Source organism: Podarcis tiliguerta (assembly GCF_965153285.1).
Source record: "Podarcis tiliguerta genome assembly, chromosome: 9".
Classification (NCBI taxonomy): Eukaryota; Metazoa; Chordata; class Lepidosauria; order Squamata; family Lacertidae; genus Podarcis; species Podarcis tiliguerta.
The window spans coordinates 52,225,678-52,251,669 of record NC_139542.1 but is presented as its reverse complement, the minus strand read 5'-3'; the positions used below and the strand labels follow the sequence as shown (position 1 = coordinate 52,251,669).

Below are 25,992 nucleotides of genomic sequence, written 5' to 3'. Positions count from 1 at the left end.
TTGAGGATAAACACTGACATCTCAAGAGAGAAAGAGTAGGAAATCTGGCTCATTTCACAGCCCCAGGACCTTTTCATATGTACTACTATGGTGCACCACTGAAGTCAATATGGGCTCTGCCGCTGACTTACAATGGATGTGGACACAAGCATCCTCACTATTAAGGTTTTCTAACCAGTGCTGCATGAGAAATAACACAATAATAAAAATAAGTCTGAAATACTTATGCATATGTCCATAGTATCCATTGAAAATACTGGTGGGCATCAACCAAAAATGCTATCAAATGCATTAGAAAGCTAAGCAGCCACTCCTCCACAAAGTTGGACAAATTATTCACTGACACTGCTAGCTTTGGAAATATTATTTTAATCTCTTCCCCCTTAAATAATAGTACTAATAATGCATGAATCATTCACAGTACAGTCTCACAAATGAAATGGCACTAATTTATATATCAGACACAAATGCAATGTAGAACAGTCCTATCAGCATTTTTTCCAGAGAAAACCAGCTTCAGGCAAGATGCACTATGAGCAGAGATATGGCAGGTGAGGAGGGGTTGCTCAGCCCTTATTCCACCAGATTTATTTATTTTTGCTCCAAACTTCAATGCAACAGAAAAAAAACAGGTATTGGGACAAGGGCTAAAATACGACTTATCTACCCAGCTGGTCTCTTCTAAAACTACCATTCTTCACAACAAACAGCCATTGGGGCTGTGTTATGTGCATGTAGTATGAAGACTGTCTGTATCAGGTAGTTTGTTTTGTTGTTTTTCAGTAACAAGGCAAGTATTTCAGCATTAGTTAAATGCAATCACATGACTTGGTGAAACAAACAAACTCTAACTGAACTAAACTGTTTTTGCAATCATGTTAAATCTATTCATAACGTTGTACCAGTTTTTGACTGATGTTCAACGCCATTGTGGAAAAGGAAGGGGGGGGGGAAGGAAGAGGACAGTGAAGCTGACTTATTGGATGGGCTTTCAAAGATGAGCCTAATTCCAGAAGCCGCACTATCAAGCTTTGGATTTTTCAAATGATTTAGCACCTGGGTTGACTTAACTGAATGTTGGATAATAACATCCTGCAAAAAAACACATTGACTTGAATTCATTAGTCACCACAAGCAGTTTGTTCAAATCCAAGTACATCAAATAATTGGTTTCAATCACCGTTTTCACGACACCATTTTCAGCAGCGGCTTCTTCTTCATTTCCAGTCGGAGGTTGAGCACTTAAAAATAATCATAATAAAAAACATTAACCAAGTTATGAGGTGTTAAGATGTACAAGAAAATCAGTTCCACTTAAAATGGGTTATATACTTGTTGTTATATCATGGATGGATGAAATAGTGTTCCATAAAAATCTGTATGTTTATTTATTACTGCATTAATATCCCATCCTTCCTCAAGGATCGTGTACATGGTCCTCCCACTTCTCCATAATATTCTCACAGCCCTGTGAGATGGGTTAGGCTGAGAAAAAAGGTAAAGGACTGCTGGACGGTTAAATCCAGTCAAAGGCGACTATGGGGTTGCGGCACTCATCACACAGACAGCTTTCCGGGTCATGTGGCCAGCATGACTAAACCGCTTCTGGTGCAACGGAACACCGTAATCCAGAGCGAACGGAAACACCATTTACTTTCCCACCACAGTGGTACGGTACCTATTTATCTACTTGCACTGGGGTGCTTTTGATCTGCTAGGTTGGCAGGAGCTGGGACAAAGCAACGGGAGCTCACCCTGTTCAAACCACCAACCTTCCAACTGGCAAGCCCAAGAGGCTCAGCGGTTTAGACCACAGCACCACCAGCATGGCATATTGTATTGTATTGTATAGTAGCTCTTCAACAAATAATAATAAATCCATGTATTATTGAAACACATTCCACACTCAATGCTACTACAATACACACAAATAAAAGAATACCTACTTGCCAGGTGTTTCCTCAGGTTTCTCATCTTCATTTTCATCTACAAAAAGCAACAAGAAAAAATACCTCAAAATGATCTCTGACTGCAATAGTACAAACAAGAATCCCTCACAAATTTCCAGTTTTCATTTTATACAAAATTCAGAGATTCCATTTCTAAATATTCCAGCTGCATTTCTCAAACTATGTATTATCTGCAGTCAGGATTGTCTCCCTTTTTACTAGTCCTTCTCCTACACATGAATTCATAATGGGTTCAAAGTTTTTAAGTTTTATAATTGTACCAAATAGTTTCCATGGTTGTAAGTTTTAACCAAGTGTATTGGTGTTTAGATTTCAAATCCCATAATAATTACATAAAACAGTAAATATGTTCCCCAATATTCCAAACTGGATTACTCACATATATTCAAAGATAAACCTTGTGTGTACGAAGATTAGTGAAATTTTTGCTTAACTGGAGAAAGTCTTTTATTACTATAATGGAGACACAATGTTATCCCATTATAACTTACTTCCCATTACTTCAAATGTTTTGCTAGCAAGAAAAAAAATACTTTTCTGAAATCAAGTAAAGTAAACCTATCTCACTTCTTAGTGCAAGTTAGCTTTACTGTCTTCTTTCTTACCTAGCATCTTCTTTACTTTTAAAAAATGCATGGCAGGCACAATGTCAACAGGCAAATCTCCTCACACCCTTTCCAGGGAAAATTTTATTGGTTAAATCTGCATGTTATGAAGCTGTGAAAGTTACAGCACAACTATCACTTGTGTTGCAATTATAATGCAAAACCACTTCTATGGGAGGAATACAAAACAGAGCATTCATGTCAAGATGTTCAACAAAATTTCAAAGAATCCAACTTTTGATGGTGATTCAAATCTCGCCATGGCAGTTCTAAACATGGCTGTTAGAAGGTTATCAACCCTAAAGCCTTAAGAGTCGCTGTGATGTCCACACACACACATATATATATATATTCCCATCTCTGCTGAAGTGCATACAGCATTTCCATGTAAGAGGTGGCATAACTTGGGGTTTCTTGCAGTAGCACGGGCAATTTGTGTAGCACCTGGACAATAAGTTCCAGTGGACAACTCCCCCCACCCCACCAATAACCTATTTATTTGCTTTTGGTATGGTATTGATTCTGCACCAACAGATGTGAGCTGTGTTTTCTTTGTACTTTTTTCTTTAGTGAGTTATAACCTGCTTCCTGCCTTTTCCTTGCAAGCTGTAACCTTGTCCCTTAAACACACAGGGACACACACCTCCAGTAAAGCAGCAATATAGAGGGAGGGGTGTTCTTGTTTTATTGTGTATCTTGTGTTTTTATCTTGTATATTTCTGTTGTGAACTGCCCCTAGATCTATGGAATAAAGGTGGTATACAAATTTAACGAATCATCATCAGCGTAATAGTGACATACTGTTTGTGCCTTAACTATCTACTTTCTTCTTACTATCTTTGTACTGTTTAGAAACAAACTCAATAAATGTGTTTCTGAACACCTTGGGCTTCCCAATGTCTCTCAGGCAGGAAGGCAAAGGACCAAAACAGGTTGGTGCATTGCTGCTGGCAGCCTTCCAACTCTTCCAGTATCCCTGATTTACCTTACCACTAATAACAAAACGTTCAAAAATCGCTACTGGTTCAAAGGCCTCGGCCAACTCCAAAGAGAAGGGAAGTGCCTCGATATGGAGGTGGTCGACTTAAAACATATTAAAAAGCTTGTGGGCGGAGTATTAAAAAAACAAAACCCAGGGCTACAGAGAGTCAGGCAGGAGTCTCCCACCAAAGCACGAGGCCTCGAATCAGAGCGTGATTTGGGTCACAAAGACCCAAATCGATCCACAACAAGGCACCCCAACTACATCCAGGGGGCCCCTCTTGGCTGCTTAAAAAAGCCCCATATGCATGCGCAAGTTCAGCGGGGCTTAACTCTCCCCGGCGAATGTACGATGGGGCCCGGTGTGCCTATTCGCTTTCCAACCCATGGGGCTCCAAATCCACAGCGGGGCCTACCGAGCCTCCCTTAAGGAGACGGGCAGGGGAAGGCGCCGCGCTGCACAGGGCAACCCGCCTCCTTCCCAGAGGTCTCCCGGACCTTTGGGAGCCCGAAAAGCCGGCCGCGGAAAGAGCAGGCCCCGGCTGCGGCCTGGCAACGGACACGCTGCGGGGCAGGGCCTAGCGTTTCCCGCCGGCCGAAACCCGAGGAGGGGCGGCCAGGCCCGGCAAGCAGCATAATGGCGGCGTGGGGAGGGGGAGAGCAGCTTGAAGAAATGAAAGAAGGTGGTGGTGGTGGTGGGGTTTGAGAGAAGCTTCGTACCGCCATAGAGCCACTCCTCCTCCTCATCCCCGGCGCCGGCCCCGCTCAGGTCCGCCGCCAGTCTCTCCACTTCGCCGCCGGCCGACATGGCTGCTGCTGCTGATTCTGCACGAGGAAGGCCCGGTTGCGCTTCGCTGAGGCGAGTCCCGCAGTGCGCCCCCGCCCCCTCCAACCTCGACCGCTTTTGATTCTTGACGGCGGCAGGAGGGACAACAACAATGGCTGCCTCTCTCTCTCCCTCCCCCCCGCCTCCGGAGAAGCCGAGCGGCGGCGGCAAGCGCGGCGGCGCCTCGGCCTGCAGTTCCCCTCCGCCGCCGCTGCGCGACTGACACGCTCGGGAAGGGGCAGGCCTGGGCCCCGTCGGTGGGCGCCGCTTTCCTCCTGAAAGCCTTTCTCTGCCAGCCCTAAGTGTGCTTACTCTGAAGTAAGCGCTGCTGAGCTCAGCGGGGCTTACTTGCCCAGGACAAGAGTGCACTGGGAAACTGAGGAGATTCCCCCCCCCAAAAAAAAGTATGTGGGGTTGTCCCTGAGCAGCAACACCTGGAGGCCAGCACTTCTTTACCCGCCGCACTGAGGGTAGCTGTGACACGCAGCAGTGTTGAAACCACAATTACAAAGTAGTTACAAAGTCAATGCTGTAGTCAGATGCGTGCAGCCCAGAGATTTAATGCACTCGTCTCACACAAACGCACGTGAGATGCATTCTCAATCCACTCAAACGGCTCACCTGTTTCTCAAAGGTGTGTGTACCTACTTGCAAGGTGCCCCGTGGGAGGGACTTAAAATAAACCAGAAGCTTAAAGATAGTATTTTTTTATCCAATTTTAATTCGTTCTCCTCTTGCAAAAAGGGGGTGTGATTTGAGGCATATGATTGGACTGGGGGGCTGTTACTGCAAAGCACTTTTTATTCTTAAGCAAGGTAGTTTTGTTTTGATGTACCAGTCAAGATTTCTCACTCACTACCTAATTAGAGTGGCATTTCCTATTTCTAGTGTATTAGAATGTTGTTTTATGCCCTCTAGGGACGCGGGTAGCACTGTGGGTAAAAGCCTCAGCGCCTAGGGCTTGCCGATCGAAAGGTCGGCGGTTCGAATCCCCGCGGCGGGGTGCGCTCCCGTTGTTCGGTCCCAGCGCCTGCCAACCTAGCAGTTCGAAAGCACTCCCGGGTGCAAGTAGATAAATAGGGACCACTTACTAGCGGGAAGGTAAACGGCGTTTCCGTGTGCGGCTCTGGCTCGCCAGAGCAGCGATGTCACGCTGGCCACGTGACCTGGAAGTGTCTCCGGACAGCGCTGGCCCTCGGCCTCTTGAGTGAGATGGGCACACAACCCTAGAGTTTGTCAAGACTGGCCCGTACGGGCAGGGGTACCTTTACCTTTTTTATGCCCTCTAAGTGCTCTCAGAGACTGTACAACTTAAGCCACTGGGATCTTCCCTTTTCCACCCATTTAAACAACTTAATTTGATTCTATAGTCCACTGTGCCTTTAAACATAACCTTTACCAACCTTCCATTCTGTACGTCCCTTTGCTCTTTTTCCTCAGTGTCTTCAGCTTGTGGTAGAGTTGGCCTAGTGAAGAGAAGTCAGCTCCTTTAATCAGCATTAGCAATTATTTCTAAAATAAGAGGTGCTAGCTTTCAGGCCTGCCTTTATATCAGACCATTTGTTTAGGGAGCATCCAGGTTAAAAAATTTATTTAAGTCACTCAGTGGGGAGGGGGAAAACAATTTGCATGTACTTATACTCTATCTGCTACCAATTCACATGATGTTATTCCATGGCTCAACCCTGGCATTAAAATGGTTTGGCCTGGTGAACGAATAGTGATTCAAATGAAATCATGCCTATGAGAGGGACTTGCATTAATGACTTTTGAAAACAGGTTTCCCCCCAGAATAGATTAGCTAGTTATAGCTTCTTTGTCCATTTACTCAAGTCATCTTGAATAACAGATGCAGCAGTACATCTCAGCATTTTGTTGTTCCTGCTGTGCTTTGTAGTTTGTAGTCTGGATTGTGTGGACTTTTGTAGAGGGCTGGTTTAAGAATTGCACACCCTTTTTTGCTGAACTTACTTAAATAAGCATGTGAGTGTTATGAACAACTATGTTTAAGGACTTCTACCTGATGGTACTGTTGGATTAGAACAAAGGTTATTCACCATTCCGTCTCATGTAGAAAATGCTTGTGAACAGGACCTGAGTACAACAGCACTCTCCTCTTATTCCATGGATTACAAAAAGGATCATGATCTATGATTATCTTATTGCTGGCTGGCTGCAATTTATCTGACTTGCTTATTAAGTCAATGTTACCAAGCAGGTGGATTAGTTTTAATTGCAACCTGTTCTAGAACTGCATTTGCAATGAAAAATGGGTAATAAATATTTTAAATGAGGCTACAAACCTTAACCTGTTCACTCAGAAAAAAGCCCCACCAAACTCAATGGTGCTTACATGAAGTTAGGTACAGCTAACCTTACCCATTAATTAAAAATAACTAGTTTCAACCCTTTCCCCTCTAAAACTCAAACTCTCAGATTATTTTCCTGTTAAACCTTCACCCTCCCTCCCACACGCACATTTAATCAGTGCAACTATGACAAGTCTCTACAGAATTCAGGCTTCCAGCTTTTATGACATTCAACAATATATTGTTTAACATATTAAATCTGATGAGACAATTATGCGAGCCGACAAGACTGTAGCTAGTCTTGGGTGTGCTGTTGCTATTACTACTACAATTGCTATCACTAGGACATCAAAACACCACCGAATACTATTTTGTCTTTCAGAACCGTCATTTTAAAAAATAATAATAAGGCGAACGTGACAGAACAGTAGAAGAAAACAGTAGGAGAAACGCCCGGCACAACCCTCAAAGGTCCCGCCCCGCTACACGTTGCCCAGGCTCCATTCAGCCTCCGCGGCTCTTCCGGGTTGGCAGGCGAACTTCCGCCCTCACGTGAGAGGGGCATTTGCCGGCCAAAGAGCTTCGTTCTTACAAACGCCCGAAACAGCGCCCCGCCTCCAGGTCGCCCCGACCGGCCAATTGGAGTCGGGAGCTGGAAGATGACGTCGCATCCGCGCGACCGCTTCAAAGATAGGCGTGTGCGGATTGTAGAGGCCGGTGGAGCTGTCAACTCCGCTACCCGCTTATGAAGTGCCGGAGTGGCTTAGGATGTGCCTGATTTAAGTATCCCGCGCCGCCTGACGGGCCTCGGAGGTGCACATCCCGCTTCAACACATAGCAAAGGGCTTCTTTTCACTTTTGCCTCACTGACACCCCTTGCCGCCCCACGTCTGGAGTGGTACCCACTGAGAAGTGCCAGGGGGACTCCAGCAATCCTCTCCCACGATGTCTTCCTCCTCCACCACCACCTCCTCCTCTCCCACAGCCCCTGCTGGGATGTCGCAATTCTGCCAGCAAGCCTGGGGGCAGGTGTTTGCCAAGGCGAAACGAGCTGTTGTGTTCATGGACCCTGCTTGTGCCGAAAGCCTTCACTGGGCGTGTGGAGGAGCCGGGAGGTTGCTGCAGGCCGGGGCGATCAACGTCAAGGAGTTTTCCAGCTTTGAATCTGGAGGCGCGGACCAGCCCAAAGCTGTCTTTGTGGTGGGCAGCTTGCTGAAAGGCAGAACGGTGGACATCATCCGTGACATTGTCACTCTCAGCAACTTCCAGTACTGCGTGGTTTTCACAGCTGTCAGCCATGCGGTGCACTTGCAGGCCCACAATGCTCCTGGCACTACTGAGGTTGAAGGTGTCGGCCGAGTGGTCTTTGAACAGTTTGAAGAGAAGCTCTGCCAGTGGATGGGAAACATGAACTACACTGCAGAGGTTCAACACGCCCCTTTGTTCTTGGCACCCATCTCGCCTCATCTCTTTGTAGCACCTGCCTTCTCCTTGTTTTTCCCCTTGATGGCTGAGGATTTGACTCGGATCAATAAAGCTAGACCGGAGAAGAAGAAAATTTCCCACTTGAGTGACGTTGATTTTTCATCTCTGTCTTCAGAGTTGCAGCTTCAGATCAGGTCCTTGGTGTCTGATTTCAACAGCTTGTTTGAGTACCTCAGTGTGCGGGAGGAATGTTTTGCTGTTGGGACAATAAGTAAGATAATTGCAGGGGATCTGGCAAATTATGCCCAGGCTAAGACCAGAAGGAAAACTGCACAACAAAAAGCTTCTGTCATCTTTGTGGACAGGACATTAGATTTGACAGGTAAGATGTTTGAGGGATTAACAGTTTGTTTCTTCTTGAAGCTATTCCCCTTAGTTACAAGAATGCTAACCTTTGTATGTTACTGTAGGAACTTCTGAACGGAACCACTAACATGCTTGACTTGGTGGAGGTAGTCTTAAATGAGTGTTCTAAGGCTTCTAGATTTCAGCATAAACACCAGGGCCACTTTGGCTGGAGCAGCACTTGCCTCAAATGAAATCGCCAAACACATATGTTAGGAAACACTTTAAATCTGGTTTTCTGTACTGGAGTAAGGGAAGGTTATATGCCGGTGAGTGAACTGGCAATGACTTCATTGTCAGGGATAGCTCCTTATCTGATCAAGTTTGGGCTACTATATAAGCCAGGCATGGCCGAACTTGTCCCTCCAGCTGTCTTGGGACTACAATTCCTATTATCCCCGACCACTGGTTCTGTTAGCTACGGATGATGGGAGTTATAGTCCCAAAACAGCTGGAGGGACAAGTTTGGCCATGCCTGATTATACGCCTATTGAGTCAAGCTTGACCAAGGCATTACAGTTTGTTGATATAATAGTTCGTATTTACAGTGGTACCTCGGGTTAAGTACTTAATTCGTTCCGGAGGTCCGTACCATACCTGAGACCGTTCTTAACCTGAAGCACCACTTTAGCTAATGGGGCCTCCCGCTGCCACCGCGCCGCCGAAGCACGATTTCTGTTCTCATCCTGAAGCAAAGTTCTTAACCTGAAGCACTATTTCTGAGTTAGCGGGGTCTATAACCTGAAGCGTATGTAACACAAGGTACCACTGTACTGAAACTTGGATATTGTGGTTCTTTAAAGAGTTGGAGACAGGTGCTCCTAAACATTGTCTTGTTATACTGTTATGGATACTTTCCAGCTTGCATAACTTGATCAGGTTGGCGAGTGATTTCAAGGGTTGAAACATCTTGTTCTTTGGGTTCCTGCTCTTCCTGGCTAGTGAAATCTTCCAGGGATGAGCTTTCAGTAGGATCCCTGAAGGTAGTTAGTGTCACTTTAAGAGAGGGCATAATTCCCATCTTCCTTGAAAGAGGCAGTAGTGATAACATTATGGAAGAATTCAAGTGGCTTGCCAAGGCAGTCTTGGAGACCGTAGATTATTTCAAATCCATCCCAAGTTAATAAACCTTTGAGATGCCAGTTAAAGTGTAAACATACTTCTGTGATATGTGCCCATCTGTCAGGATTTAACCAGCTTTCCAATTACTGTCAAATCATGCTTGTATATAAGAGATCTAGACACTGGGATCTAGTTTACTGTTTTTCCTCTATGTGAATAGAGTGTGAATTCATTTTATACAGTTATGGTGATCTTTGTTTGTTTACCTGTCTTCCAAATGGTCAACGTCTAAAATTCACTTTCTTTGCCATTTTAATATTGACATTGTTCAGCTGTTCTTCTTGTGTACACAGTCATATGATTTTGTTTTGTTCTGAATGCTCATTTCATGTAATAAACCTTTTGCTAAGTCAATGAATTATTCTTTTTCAGGAGCAGTTGGTCATCATGGGGACAACCTAGCGGAAAAGATACTCGCTTCTCTTCCCAAACTTCCAGGTCATACAAATGATGTGATGATCAACATGGTAGAACTCACAAACCTGCAGAGTGATGATGCAAGTTGCACTATTGTAGCACCAGGCTGCTTGGCACAACCAAAGTAAGAAGCTTCCTTGTGTGTGGTATTCTTTAAAAGCTATGTTGCATTTGAGTTCTGCACTGTTACCTAGCCCAGCAAAACAGATGTAGTCACAAGCAGATTTTGCATGCATATTCCTTTGCTGGGCTGGAAACTGAAAGTGCAGGCTGGATGTATATGTGCATCTGTATTGTGATGCCAACCATAAGCTGCCAGAAAGTTGATGTTTACTATTGTCTATTCAGATATTGATCATTAACTCAAACACCACAATATGATGGCAATTTCACATACAAAAATGTTGCTATTGCATCATTGTTGGTATCATCCAAAATGGTGTCTGCCTAGCAGAGTGATTTTCTTCTGCCCATGTACCCCTTCAAGTGTTCAGACAGCTAATTTAAAAAGGGATCTAGTTCAGGTTCCCGCTATACAAGAAGGAACTAGTTCAGTTCAAGGTAATAGGATCAGAGAATGGTAGAGTTGGAATGGACCATGAGGATCATCTAGTCCGACCCCTTGCAATGCAGGAATCTTTTTGCCCAACGTGGGGCTCAAACCCATGACTCAGAAATTAAGAGTCTCATGCTTTACCAAGTGAGCTATAGCTCTACATGCAAATAAATGTTTTAGCTTATAAAAAGTTTATCAGCCTCGTCGTCATCCCCCTCCCCAAATTCAACATTCAGAATGTGTACAAGCTACTGTGCTGAAGGGTCCAAAAGTAGACTTGCCCTGTTTATGGCAGCCACACAAGTACCCAACAGGTACTGCTATTGGAAAACAGAGATGCAGTCGTACCTTGGATCCCGAGTACCTTGGTACTCGGACATTTTGGCTCCCAAATGCTGCAACCCCGAAAGTGAGTGTTCCAGTTTGCAAATGTTCTTTGGAACCTGAATGTCTGACGGGGCTTCTGCCAGGCTGCTGGAGCTTCCTGCAGCCAATTAGAAGCCACACTTTGGTTTCTGAATGTTTTGGAAGTCGAACAGACTTCTGGAACAGATTTCGTTCAACTTCCGAGGTACGACTGCACTCTTCAACAGGGATGATACAAGAAATGCCTCACACCCCTTCTTTCTAATTACTTGGCAGCCATGATTAAGTGACTAAATGACCTTAGCAACAACAGTGACTCTGTATTTGCCTAATAAGTCATAAAAAGCTGCCTCCACGCTTTGCTTTCCAACTCCAATTGACTTCTTTTTGAAAGAAAAATAAGAGTCTAGGCCTTCTGCAGGGCAGGTGGGGAATGGAATGGAGATGAATTGAAGTTCTATCCGGAAAATTACTCAAGTGACCACTAATTCACCCAGCAATTATGGGAACTACTTTCACGTGTAGTTCAGAGACTTTTCAGCTAGTTCAGTGAACTAGTTCATTCCAAGCACTGACATCTTTAGCCCAAGTTTAAAACCACTTTCCCCTATGTATGGGAAGGAAGTACACATAGCTCTTGGGACAGTCACAGATACTGCATTTGAGCTGCTCTTGAAATCTGTATTATTTTTATTATATATTAATTTCACAGAATCATAGAGAAGGAAGGGATCCCAAGGGTCATCTAGTCTAACCCCCTGGAATGCAGGAATCTCAGCTAAAGCATCCATGACAGATGGCCATCCAAGCTCTGTTTAACAACCTCCAAGAAAGGAGAAGTATTGGCCAAAGTATTGGAGTCTCAGCTTCAGGATCTGTCCTTCCAGTGAGCACTCAGGGCTGATTTCCTTAAGAATGGATATGTTTGATCTTCTTACAGTCCATGGGACTCTCAAGAGTCTCCTCCAGCACCAATACAGAATTACCACCGCCCCAATGCCACAGAACATTTGTCAAATAAAAAGAGGCAAAACAGTCTAACGTTACAGAATGGAACATTAAAGTTTTTGCCTGGTGCCTAAAAATCAGATAGTGGTGGCACCGGGCATTCCTCCCTGAGGAAAGCATTCCACAAGTGGGAGCTACCCCAGAGAAGGCCCATTTTTATGTAGAACCTTTGTTTTTTGAGGCAGTTGCGTATATTGTTCCCTCAAGCATTGTGTCAGACACAAGAGTGACTTGGATGGTTGCTTTCCATCACTGTACTATAAAATGCTTAGGAATTTGCTGTGAGAGCTGTAAGCTTAAAAGTGGATCAGATGCTTCGCACGTTTAACCTCTGGCATCTCCAGGTAGGGCCAGGAAAGAACTCTGTGTGGAATTTTTGAAGAGCTACTACTAGATTTGCCATAATGCTGGGGTTGGGAATCTGTGGTTCACCAGATACTGTAGGACTCCAATTCCCATCAGCCCCAACCACTCCTGCTCCAAGTGTCTCTGGTTGCCATTGGCTCAGTTGCTCAGATCCTAAATAAGGGACTGGCAGGGAAAGTGAAGGAGCGAAAAAGAAGTGGACATTTAGGAAAGCAAGTGCCCAGGAAAGGAGTATTGGAAGATTGTAGGGCTGTAGGGAAGGAGAGAATAACGGAATACTTGGGGAAGGGAATCTGGGAAGGAGAGGGAATGCACAATGAAGGCAGGTCCATAAGACTTAGCTGCAGAGGAGTTCAGATAGATTTGAAATAATCTGCTAAATATGTGGCTGTAGTTAGCTAGACTTGTGAAATGCATCCTAAACTGTAGTCTGAACTAATGTTTGCAATATTCAACTCTGAAAGAAGTCCATTTAAATTTGAATTGAATTACTGTTTTGGCAGTGAACTTCGGATCAGATGTCATTCTTCATAAAATGTTTGTTGGCAGTGATGGGAATTTTGTAGAATTTGTTATTTCTGAATAAAGGTGTGTGAGAGATATACACACACCTAGAGTTTGGAATCCACCGTCAGGTAGTTCACATTTTAATAGATGTTTCTTCTAAGTATTTCATATGTATTGGGATAACGGAGAAAGAAGATCTCCTTTCTCTACAGCATGCTATATGTCTTTTAAAAATAAATAAATAAATGTGTTTCCAGCCAAAACATCTGGGCTTAGTTTATGGAGTTAGCAGGCAGATTTAATGAATATTTATGGTTGACGTAGGGCTATAAAGCAGAGTCTTTACTTAAATCTAGGGAAACAATTAACTTCTTTAAAGATGAAAATTTTAAATTCTCTGTGCTCTTAAAGTTATTGGATTTCGAACACAACCACTTGATAAACTGAAAAATGCAGCAATGTCCTTAAAATTATTTAAATCATATTAGTCATGTGCAGAATTTTCCATCGAGAAAATCTTCTTGCTATAATTGCTGACACATTGGTCATTTAGTAGAAATGGATTGCAGAGAATATATATTTTTGGAGAGTGATAATCTTTTTTCTTTAAGTATATGGTTTATATATTATTAAATAAAACTTATGGGTCATAACTATGAAGTTGTGTGTGTGTGTATACACAATGGTAACATGAACTCCCTCATTGTGGTTTTTTTAAAATGAAAGTGCAGTATATAAATACCATATTTTTCGCCCTATAGGACGCACTTTTTCCCCTCCAAAAATGAAGGGGAAATGTGTGTGCGTCCTATGGGGCGAATCCAGGCTTTCGCTGAAGCCTGGAGAGCGAGAGGGGTTGGTGCGCACTGACCCCTCTCGCTCTCCTGGCTTCAGGAGAGCCCCAGCGCCAGCCCCACAAGGTCGGGGAACAGAGGGACGCGGAACGCCGCCATCCCGCTGTCTCCCGAAGTGGTTTGGAGGCTGACGGCGGGGAGACCCCGCCGTCAGCCCCGCAAGCTCCGGGGACAGTGGGGAGGCGCAGCACGTCTTCCCGCTGTCCCCGTACCTGATCTGAAGGCGGGCGGCAGGGAGAAGAGCGCTTCTCCCCACTGCCGGCCCCACAAGCGCCTGGGGGGGGGGGAAATAAAAGTTTTTTTCTTTATTTCCCCCCCAAAAAACATGGTGCGTCCTATGGGCCGGTGCGTCCTATGGGGCGAAAAATACGCTATTTAAAGAAAGAATATAAAGGTCATACTACTTTCTGTATTTGGGCACCCACGGAAAATGTGCAAAATTTATTGGGCACTATAGAGCTTTGTTAAATGTGAAAAATTCCAGTCTCCCCATGGCTGTGCTGTCAGTGATGCAGTAATATTTGTCTGAGAAACCAGTTCATAATCTACTCAGATTGCTCAGATGAAAATCATTAGCCTTGAATAATAATAATAATAATAATAATAATAATAATAATTTTATTATTTCAGTCACAGACCAGTTCCAGCTCACATACAATATCAGGAAAGTCATAAAACATGATAGGAAGACATTTGAATTTACAATTGTGTATAACAGGGACAATACAGATATAGCAACAGTTAAAAATATATAATTTAAATCTTAATCACTAAAATATAACCTAAAATTGTTGACGATATAAAATTTTCAAGTTTATATACTATAATTGTTTGACATCCGCATAAAAACTATTTAGAAGTTTACATTTTTATGACAGAAATTAAAATTGGGGAGGGGGAGGCACGGGTATCCTGTGTCATACTAATATCCATAGAAGCTTTACAATATAAATTAGAATAGATTATTGATACAAACTGTATGAATTGTTTTGATGAGTGCAGTTTAAACCCAGAGGAAACAAGAGGATAAGGAAGCAGTCAGAGTGTCTTGTAGCAAATGATAGCTCTTTCCAAATAGAAAAATATTCAGATGGAAGCAAATTCTATTCATTCTGTCGCATCAGAATTTTTGTCTTATATACAGTAAATGGGTGAGTGAATGAAAATGACCTAAATATATTTTGAGTTGCCTTATTTAAATCTACTCCACATAGATATGAAGTGTTCTGCATGCACCAGGAAGCGTCCTCTGAGTAACTAGCTGCCACATCTGCAAAAATGGACTTGGCCGTGGTTACAATCCCTGAATGTAGATTCAGCTGTCAGCACCTTTTTATTGACTCCTCTTCCATCAGCCTGTTCTTTTCTTTTCCTATTAAGTAACTGTTTGCACTTTTAAAGCACAAAAGAAGAATGTTTTAAAACGGTTATGTACCTAATGAATTGTCAAGGAACAGACATGCTATAAAGATCAGAACTTTTTTAAAGCGTAATGTGGCAGACAATTCTTCAGTGTATGCATTTAATGTATTAATATATATATTTTTTATAGGACACCTAAGAACTAACTGTTCAGGAACAAGTGGGTTTGTGAATCTGAAGGATCATGGTTCAGATTCCATTAACCCACCATGCTTGTGGAAGACAGTGCAAGGATTCCTGCTAGCACAAGGGGGTTTCCCTCCCCCCCCCAAAAAAAAATAGAATTAGACATCATTTTAGGAATTTGCCACCTAGTAGTAGGCAAGTGGAGCTGTATATTTTTAAAACCTTCCTTGCTTCATCTGCGTAATCCTACCTTATTTTCTGCAATTTGAAAGACTTTGAGGCCAATATGGGCATAGTGTGTACTGACTTGCTGCTTAGTAAACTGAACAGCAGCACCAATGTTTCAGAGAGATCTGACAGGAATGTACTGCAAGCCTTAGGTGGCAGATGCTGAGGTGATGACAATGGTCCTCACTGTTCCTCCTGAGCTCCTCCCAGCCATTTCCCTTAGCGGGATATCAGAGCTTTATGTGCTACACGGCCTGTCACCCCCCTTGAAATTGCCCTGCTGGCATCAGATGCTACCATATTTTTGGTGTTGAAGTGAAATTAACAATCAGCTTCTGGTCATGGAATGAGGGAGGCACCATCTTGAGATAGCAAAATACATTTTGTTGGACCTAATGGTGCCTTTAGTCTTGTAAAGAGAGGAGAGAAAGAGAGAATGAAGATAACATAGATAAATTGGATATTAATCTCATGTTTCTGGTTTGGTGTGCAAGCTAGGTTTGGGGTCTGAAAAAGCTGAAGGCTACAGAATGAAATGAATTGCACTATCAGTTATATTTCCTGGATTAGCAACAATAAAAATCCTACGCTAGCCCTATGAAGCTTGGTGTTGCCGGATGTAATAAACAAAGATGGAATGTTTTTCCTTTGTAAACATTTTATTTTCTAGACAGCTGGATTGCATTGCGCACATCCAGGGACTAAGTGTATCAAGTTATTTGTTATCACAGACACTCAAATATGCCTTAAAACATTATCTGGTATTCTAAATCCAAAGAACATATTGTGATATTTTTTTGTCTGAACATTTTGTGTGTGTGCGTTTCTCTGTTCCGTTTAGATAACATTAAATAGAAAAAAACTGAGGATTAAGATGTTTGCCCTCTTCTACAAGTTTACAAGATATTGGGATGCAGGAAATGTTTGCTACATGCTTAAGATATGGGTTTACTTTTGTGGGTTTGGCAAGTAAAAATACTGCTTTGAAAAAATTAGTTGACCGCAGCAGGCAAGCTTGTGCTCATTTTATCCCATTAAACATCCCCAGCTGTATGTTGTGCACCTAGTCACATTTACAGTTTTTCCAGGACACACAACTCTTGACATGTTTGCTTATCTCTTGTGCGTAAATACCACAGCTCCTTTTTTATATAATTGAAATACATTTTACCGTCTTCTGGCTCACTATTTTCACAAAAAAGTACTAGAATAGAAAACAGATCAAAATCCCACCCTCCATTCTCACTCTGGGAAGCATTCCATCTTCTTCTGGTGAGGGTAACAAAAGGACCTTAGCTTTCCTCTCCAATTTAGAGGTGAAGAGAGACTGATACCAACCTCGCTGTTGGGCTGAGATTTGGATGTGTAGATCACCTACAAGGATCCCATATCTCAAGAGTCTCCTCCAGCACCATAATTCAAAAGCATCAATTCTTCGGCGATCAGCCTTCTTTATGGTCCAGCTCTCACTTCCATACATCACTACTGGGAAAACCATAGCTTTAACTATACGGACCTTGGTCAGCAAGGTGATGTCTCTCTGCTTTTTAAGATGCTGTCTAGGTTTGTCATTGCTTTTCTCCCAAGAAGCAGGTGTCTTTTAATTTTGTGGCTGCTGTCACCATCTACAGTTATCATGGAACCCAAGAAAGTAAAATCTCTCACTTCCTCCATTTCTTCCCCTTCTATTTGCCAGGAGGTGATGGGACCAGTGACCATGATCTTCATTTTTTTATGTTGAGCTTCAGACTATATTTTGCGCTCTCCTCTTTCACCCTCATTAAAAGGTTCTTTAATTCCTCCTCACTTTCTGCCATCAAGGTTGTGTCATCTGCATATCTGAGGTTGTTGATATTTCTTCCGGCATTCTTAATTCCGGCTTGGGATTTATCCAGCCCAGCCTTTCGCATGATGAATTCGGGTAGGATATGGGTGATCACAAATGTTGACGTGGCTACCAAGACCACTCATAATGTGTAGACCCTTGAGAATTGCACGCAGATGAGTCTACATTCCACTAGCAGCAGAAACATAACAGGAGGAATTGTGTGCTATGTCAATGTATGATTGCTACTCTGGTGTTCATTTAAAAAGATGTTTTCCAATATCTTTCGCACTTCTCCAAAACAGACTTTTGTTTGGGAAACTGACTTTTGCCATCAGTTGAATAAAACAATGCTCCCTCCCCCCTCAAACGTGCAAATCATCGTTGCCACTTGAATCTGGAAGAACTCCAGGAATGTTATAGCCTTGGGATATTCCCAGATGTTTTCAATTGGAAACCCACTGTCTCCACACACCATGCCTCTGAAAACATATGTCTAAACCACTTTATCCATTTGCACCAAAAGAAGTGTTCTCTTACAGGAGAAATTGAGGCCACTGAATTTCTTAAGGCCAAGTGATGTATCCAGTTTCTGTTTATTGATGAGCAATCTAGTAACTAGTGAAGGCTTTCCTTAAAACTGTCAGTCTAAAATTAATCACTTTCTAACTGCTTTTGCATATATAAAGAAGCAATAAAAGCATCATGGATTTTTACCCTGTACCTATTCCTTTGTAGCTGTGAAGGAAAAGGAATTGCTGTTGATTAGTATCTATATTCCCATTTGTACCATAATTTATCCATCTTGTGTCCCCCCCCCCCAAAAAAATAAACAAACATAATATTAACTTTAAGGGAAAGGGTCAGAAAATGGCTTCCTACATACAAACGCTGATTTGCAATGAATTGATCTTCTGTGTAAGGGTCTTTTCTTTGTATGAAGGTCCCTAAATTGTACCACCCTTAAGAAATCATACATTACTTGGAATGCAAAACACATTAGTGGTAAATAATGTCATGCCTGGTATATGTGACATTTTTATCTTGAAAATCTTTCTCTCTCTCTCTCTCTCAAAGAATTAACAAGAAAAAATTAAATATAGGCACTTTTTAATCTTAAATATTGTTATAGAAATAGGAGGGAGAGGGATCCCTCTAAACACTAGGAACAAATAAATACTAGGATTTTGATTGGGGATGGACTAAAAATGGGTAGGCAAACTAAGGCCCAGGGGCCGGATCCAGCCCAACTGCCTTCTAAATCAGTGTGTTTTTACATGAGTAGAATGTGTGCTTTTATTTAAAATGCATCTCTGGGTTATTTGTGGGGCATAGGAATTCGTTTTTCTCCCCCCCCCCCCAAATATAGTGGACCGGTCCCCTGCTGAAAAAATTTGCTGACGCCTGTACTAAAACATAAACTGCAGGGCTATGGAAACAGGGAATTTCTGGCCTACCTATTGAAAACCAGTTTGGCTGGCTGAGGGAAGGGCAGGCCTGTTAGCATTACAATGGAGAGCCATTGTGGGTTAGCAACTCCTTGCCACAGCTGTGACCAGAGACTAGAGATTTGGAAGGTTGCCAGGGTAGCTGCTCTGGGGGAGGGCAAGGGGCTTCTGGGCCATGCTGTAAGTCTGGACTCCCTTCCATGCAGACTGAAGGTATAAATATGTGAATAAACCATATTTCTTAAAGCATGACAGTCTCCGTCATGTCTTCCATTCTCCAAAGGGACACAGACCCGGTTTGTGCTCCTCTGACCCCATGCGCTCTGGCCACTGCTTGGCAGGGAAAGCGGGCAGGTCTGGGCTTTTGTAACAATATATCTGTGCCAAAAATTAACTTGGTGCACAGCCAGTTCCCATAATGCCATCTCCTGAACCAGAAAAATATTTCAAATTACTAGGACCTAGGACTGAACATATCTCTCATATTCATTATTATCAGTGTCATATTTATAGGCTCTGGACAGCCCCATGTCTGGGATTCCTGGAAATATCTGTAGGCATACAGGATGCATATAGTCTGCCTTTATTGCACATAAATTTAGATGTACTAGTTAAACAGCAAAATAGTTACATCTGGTCAGTCATGCAGGCTTATAAACAGTTGTCCTGGTCACAAGTGATGAGTAAAAATTGCCTTCAGATGCTTAGGCAAGGAACAATGTTTCCTTTTTGTTCATTTAGGCCTCAGATAACTAGCTGTGGTATGTCTAGGCAGGTGAACTTAACTGAAAAGCTCAGGTGATTAATTGCTATCTATGGCTGGTAATTTTGAAAATGCATGCAGTGAACAGAATAACATTTCCCTTATAGTTTGTTGTTGGCATCCATCTGTCTTGAGAGACTGTGAAGTTTGCCTCCTCTTCGGTCGTGGAAGGTTTAGCATCTGCCTTCAGACCAGCCCTGGGATGAATAATCTGATTTATTGATGCACAGAAAAGTGTGTGTAACATCTGACTGGGGCACTGAATACTCTGTAGTTGTTGATGCCTTGATAGCTTTATGCCTCAGATTATGCCAGCAGTGGACTAAATTTGAGCACTTGATCTTTAGATGTGGCAGTTTCCTTTCATAGATGCAAAAAGTAGGTTATGGTAAAAAAAACAAAAAACCAGATACTATTTCTCTGCTTCTAGGGCTATATATCTCTAAGCCTTTTGGCATCTGAATCAAATAATAATCTCTAACTTTTGAGTATTTGCCAAGACACACAGTTAAATTGAGTCTAGAGCAGATTACGCCATCAAAGTGGCTTGAGGAGTTGGAATGGAATTGAGGAATAAGCTTAAATTGCTCAAGAAAATGCTTACGTTCTTTAATGTTGACTGTCTGGCTTTTAAAATATGCAACTGCATGTTTTGCTTTGAAAAATTATGGGAATTTTAAATGCCATTAATCCAAATGAGGATAATGCTCTGTGACTAGGAAGCTGGGAATTGTTTGCTGTATCAGATTGTATTTATTAGCCTAAGTGGGAGCAGTATTGTTGGATATTTTCAATCTGTTGTTCCTTGTGAAGGAGTTGCTTTATATGTGAGAATTTTCTACATGAGTATATTTCTCAAACTGGAGGCCAGCATAGGCCATAACCGTAAAAGTCTATACAAGTTAGTAGCCCTCAGCCAATGTCAGTACCCTGTTTTCCCACACATTCAAGAACCTGAAAGGAAGGCCTGTTATCATTTATTTATCCTACCTTTATTGACTGCAGGTATTCCTGTCACATACGCACAATAAATTACAGGCATGCTAAGGCATTTCCCTCAATGCATTATCTCTGAATCTATGGCCAAGGTCAGGGAGTGTGCATGATCAGTGCAAAACCATCCCCATACTGAATGCAAAGGTTCTGCAGGGGCACCGACTCATGCTCTCTTGAATGTGGTGGAACTGTCCCTGAGATTGGAGACACTTGTCAAACAAGGTCTCCAACCACTTGAGCAGGCATGAATAGAAGCCGCCACAAACCAACCCCACACAACACTGGGAAGTTCAGGGGGGAAGCAATGTGTGAGCGGGCATTGGGGGACTTTGGTGCATGCCTCCTGCCACACTTTGAGTGTTGCAAATTCCTGAGCACATCTGAAAAGTACCGGCTGACCAGTATTAGAAACTCAGATTTGGCTAGGCTCCAAATGGCTCCTTGAGTTACAGTTGCCAAAACAGAATGCCCAGTTGCCATTTTTGGGCCAGGTGGCTTGAAAAATCATACTTTCCAATCCGACTTTTTGGTTCTTGAAATTCATTCTGATTGTGCAGATAAAATATAGAATAGAATAGAACAGAATTCTATTCTGTAGGATAGAGTTCTACAGGATGTATTGCTAGTGTGTGAAAACAGTCGAGATCCAAGGATCTCCAGGTATTCACCTGCAGATGGTGGAGACACCAGACGCCTTCTTGACTTGATCGCGTGCCAATAGACAGGTATAAAATTTGCCTGATACCTGGCAACTTTTGAACGCTGCGGCTGACACACTGCCTTCAACTTTTCCCAAGGGCGGCTGCTATGGTCTTCCTTTCCCCTTGAAGACCTTCTTAGTTTCTGCTTTCAGTGACTTCATCTTTAAGGTGCTGGCTCCTTCATCGTCAGCTGCCTTCTGCCAAAGGGATTTTTCAGGTCCTAGCCTCTCTCTGGACTTCAGTTGCTTTAGTCCTGGCTGCTGCTGCTGCTGCTTTCCACACCACATTCTTTGCCTTTCTTCTTCAGAGTCTCGTCTTTCACTTCTCAAAGGTTCTCTTCTCAGGCTCTTAAATAGCACTGAACCTACCTTTCCGTTCTCTCCTGTTGGAAATCTCCAGCCAATTACCAGGCTCTCAGTGAAATTTTGAATTTTGGTTGGCCTATAAATATGAACCACTATGTTTGAATGGAATGCCCAGTAAAGGACCCATCACTTTGTGAATAAGCTGAAGCATATACAGTGGTACCTTGGGTTCCAAACACCTCTGGTTCCAAACACTTCGGGTTACAGACTCCACTAACCCGGAAGTAGTATTCGAGTTAAGAAATTTACCTCAGGATGAGAACAGAAATTGTGCAGTGGTGGCGTGGCGGCAGCGGGAGGCCCCATTAGCTAAAGTAGTACCTCAGGTTAAGAACTGTTTCAGGTTAAGAATGGACCTCCGGAACAAATTAAGTTCGTTACCAGAGGAACCACTGTAAAAATCTATGTCCTCCAGCTAACTATTATAACTGTAACATCACAAATTAGATAGTAACCGTTTTTTGACACACTATAAAATTGACCCTAACACAATGTATCTCTCTGGCTTCAGTTAGGCATGAAACACCAGTTTTGTCCCACTACACACAGTTAATCTAAATTGGTTTTAAAGGATAGTCAATAGAGCATGAGACTCTTAATTCCAGAGTTGTGGGTTCAAGCCCCACGTTGGGTGAAATATTCCTGCATTGCAGGGGGTTGGACTAAATGACCCTCATGACACCTTCCAGATCCACAATCCTATGATTCTGTGACAACATTGATACAGTTTCTAAACAGGACCCCGTATCTCTCTTTCTCCAGAACCACTGCCTACTTTACATTTCATTGGACCACAGTTCACTACGTAACTCTTCTGCATTAAAACAGAGCTGCACTTTATCTTGAGATTAGCATTTCCTGTTAGCTCCCAGCAAACTCCAACTGGCATTTGTTCGAAACCAGGATATATGCATGCTTAATGTTTCATTTCAGACAGAAGTTATGTTGGCAGTGGACATGATTTCAAACTCAGACCAAGCTGTAAACTGAGACAGCATCTCTGTCTGCAATAAAATAAAACAAAATCCTTAAAATCTTGAACTATTCAGCATTGTTTACTCAGGATGTGACTTTAGGAGGAGTCCCTTTCTCAGGAGCCTGCCTGGGGATTTTGAAGATCAGTCTGAAACATGATCTTTGAATGCTTTATGAGTTGTCCTATCATATTTACTTGGAACCGAAGAGATGGAGGAAAGCCTATTAAGAAGCCAAGCTTTCTCGGGTGTCAGAATTACAGGCAATCTGATCAAGCAAAGAGTGCTGATGCCCTGTAGCAAAAGTTGTGAGTCTAGTAATCCACACACGGCTTTCAAAGGTGCTTGCTTGACAAATAGTCATTATGGGTAACTCTGATAGTGTCAATATCCTGTTTCAGGGCATTGGAGGCTGAATCCAGGTTGTCAAAACTGCATGTACTGTCCATCTGTTTTGGTGGCTCCACATACTCTCATCAGTGGTAGAAACTTGCATATATAAGCTAATTGCCAAATGGCACCTCAACCCTGGATTACAGTCGCTACAATGGAATGTCAAGGTGCCACCCCCATGAAGCTTATTGTTATTATTTATTTCATTTCTATGCTGCTTTATATTTTAAAGGGTGGGGGGATTTCAAAACAGTTTACATTAAAACATCAAATGAATGAATATAAGGTCATGCATGCTTTCTCTTTGAATCATCTCCAAAACTCATAAAAGCCCTGGTCCCAGTCGTGTGAATGCCAGTTTTTCTTGGTCAAGGTACCATGTATTCACTCTGAATAAGCTCAGGCACATATTTATTTATTCACATTTTCCATGGCTGCGTTAGGGCCTTCAGAACAGTCCCTAGAACTGAGATTTGAAGAATGTGGAGAAGCAGTATTTGTGTAGAACCTCATCACTTTGATCATGTTGAGAAATCTGATGAATGAAGCTGTTGGCTTCAGAGGTTGCCTACTTTACAGGGCATATTTGTAGACAACCCTCATGGTATGAAGACGTGTTAGAATTGCCAGGTCCAAATCTGAAAGCTAAGTCCATCACTAGAAAGCATTGTGATGGGAGGGTGGGAGTCTCAATTAACCACTCTCTTTAGCTACAAATTTTATTTTTGTCCAAAGCCATTTGTTTAGATACTATTCCTGGTGCTATCCTATCACTTGGCTAGGCAGCTGAATCTGTATACAGAAATAAGTGTTTAGAAACAGTTTATATCTCCTTTTCTCCATCTTTTGCAAGCAGTAATAAGTCTACAAAACATCCACGTTTGATATTGCAAGTCTTCAAATATTGCCAGTTTGTCATATTTTCTACTTTGCTTTTAAACAGAGACTGCTATTCTCAACATATTTTTTTAAAATTCCCAGTAGCCTTGCAAAGCAAACCTACAACTTTGGGAAGAAATTGGCTTGTAAAAAAACAAAAGCCGGGGAAGGAAATCATTGCCCTCCAGGACTTTTAAAATCTATATTAGCATGACTTGACAATAAACGTTTGTCTCTGCCAAAGAGCTTTCTCATGGGTATTGATTTTTCTTTCTTTTTCTTTTAAAAGTTATAGTTCCATGTGATCACAATTAATATTGACATATTTGAGATATAGAGCACTTTTGTACTCCATTCAAGATTGACCCTGCATAAAGTTATGCCTTCAAATATAACAAAAAATGTATGTCCTCATGCAGCCCCCATTGGAGGATTTGTAGTGCCTCAACACAGTCCTGGATTTGCATGAAGTCAGGGGCAGGCAGGGGAGCAAATGAGAAGACATATTGCACAGCAGCAGTGGCCGTGGCATAGGACCCTTTCCCAAAACCTTTATTGCTGTACTGAAACTTTGTCTGAAACCACTGCTTGTCCCTCCCTCACTTGTTGTACTTCAGTGAGCTTTATGAATGAGGTGAGATTTAAGGCAACACCTCCCAGCTCAGCCAGATCCACTTTCCATCAATGGCCATATGAACGTTTGCTTAATATTCTGCTTGTATCAACGGCTTCGCAAGCCCACCGTTACTTCTGAACCTGGCGAACAGCTTTTCGTTTCAAAAGTATAGTACATTTCAGAAGAAAGTCTGTTATACTGAAACTGTTGCTATTTTTGCCGTCATTAATATTCTCAGTAGCTTTGGTTGTTTGCGCAAGCCACTGCTGAACTATTCTCTTAATAATTTTGTGGTAACAGAATAAATTAAATGGATAACCTCCGGTTAATATAACAAGTTACCAAATCAGCCCATGTCTTCTTAGTTTGAAGAGAGAGCAACTCTTTCTGAAAAAGTTGAGCTTTGTTTCCGTACTTGAAAGTAAATAGGCTATCCACGTTGTAGAAATCACTAAGCTCCAGTCCGTTTGCTTGATTCTTAGCAGATGTTTGGTGTAAACCTGGGTGCTTTTTTTCTTTTTTATATATAGTGATCCAGCTGCTAAATCTCTGTGGGAGTCCTTGATGAATTTCAAGCAGAAAGAAGCTGTGATGGAAGTCAGGAGACACCTAGTGGAAGCTGCAAGCAGGGAAAATTTGCCAATCAAGATGAGCATGGGTAAGTAAGCCTTGGAGCGGGCCTGTGCGTACTCTTCATCTGTGTCCAGCCATTTAATCAGTGTAGCTATTTCTCAGACGCTGATCATTCTGAAATCATTTGTCTTTAAATAAATCTGGGGTTGTTAACTGTGGTTTGGTGACGAGCCATGTGTTTTAGCAATCAGTTTCTTTGGAGCTTGGTGAGTTATCAATCAGTGTTTTGAAATGGATTCAAAATGTTACGCAGTTGTAGCCTGACTTACAGGCTGATAATACACTCATAAAAATATACAATGTCACCTCTTGCCTTTAATGCTTTGAAGTATGAGCCTGGGGACAGAAGGGGTTATTCAGAGCCTTGTTCTTGTGCCCAAAAAACTGCAGTTTTCTCAGTTTCCACTTATGGCTGCGGCACAGCTCTCGTCTTATTCTGTGTTGCTTTCTTTGCCTTCAGTATTACGGGGCAACCTTGTATATCATATGGGCAACGTTGTATATGCCTTAGGCAATTAGGAATTTGATGCCGGCAAGTGAATAGGCTGACAAAGCAGGGATGGATTGTCCCAGGTGGAAGGTCATTTATCTTACCTTGCCTTCTAAGAGACTAGTAGCATCCTTCTCCTCCTCCAGTGGTGTTGCGGCATTTGCTGGCAACCGGGGCGTGTGCACACACAGAGGCGGGGCATGGAGGGGGAACAGAACCCATTGCACCAGCCCAGCCCTTGCTGCTGACACCTCCGGGGTGTGGAGGGTTCACAGAGCCTGCGTGGCAGGCCAGCCTGGCTCTCACTACCAGAGCCAAGTGGGACTGCGTTGCACCGCCTGCACAGCTGATGCGGCCCTTGGCAGGTGAAACTGCCCAAAGCTGGCCAGGGGGCCATTCAGCAAGGGGGCCAGAGG

The 25,992-nt window shown here is 42.7% G+C and overlaps 2 protein-coding genes across 5 annotated transcripts in view; one reads left to right on the top strand and one right to left on the bottom strand.

Annotated features, from left to right (window-relative positions):
• The window catches only part of FIP1L1 (factor interacting with PAPOLA and CPSF1), a 37,147-nt gene extending 32,196 nt beyond the window's left edge, over window positions 1-4,951 (bottom strand). For 2 of the 4 annotated variants that reach the window (XM_083458282.1, XM_083458283.1), the window contains exons 1-3: window positions 4,277-4,843; window positions 1,947-1,986; window positions 1,181-1,241 (exon numbers count right to left, since the gene is read on the bottom strand). In XM_083458282.1, coding sequence (XP_083314408.1) covers window positions 1,181-1,241; window positions 1,947-1,986; window positions 4,277-4,364 — 189 coding nt within the window. In that variant the 5' untranslated portion in view covers window positions 4,365-4,843. Of the gene's footprint in view, window positions 1-1,180; window positions 1,242-1,946; window positions 1,987-4,276 lie in introns of all 4 variants that reach the window. The other 2 variants (XM_083458284.1, XM_083458285.1) reach the window with 2 other exon arrangements.
• A 2,391-nt stretch (window positions 4,952-7,342) lies between these two features.
• SCFD2 (sec1 family domain containing 2) overlaps window positions 7,343-25,992 on the top strand; it is a 146,382-nt gene continuing 127,732 nt past the window's right edge. Inside the window, exons 1-3 of the mRNA XM_083458209.1 lie at window positions 7,343-8,498; window positions 10,016-10,184; window positions 24,984-25,111. Of these exons, the coding sequence (XP_083314335.1) occupies window positions 7,637-8,498; window positions 10,016-10,184; window positions 24,984-25,111 (1,159 nt within the window). The 5' untranslated portion in view covers window positions 7,343-7,636. The remainder of the gene's footprint in view (window positions 8,499-10,015; window positions 10,185-24,983; window positions 25,112-25,992) is intronic.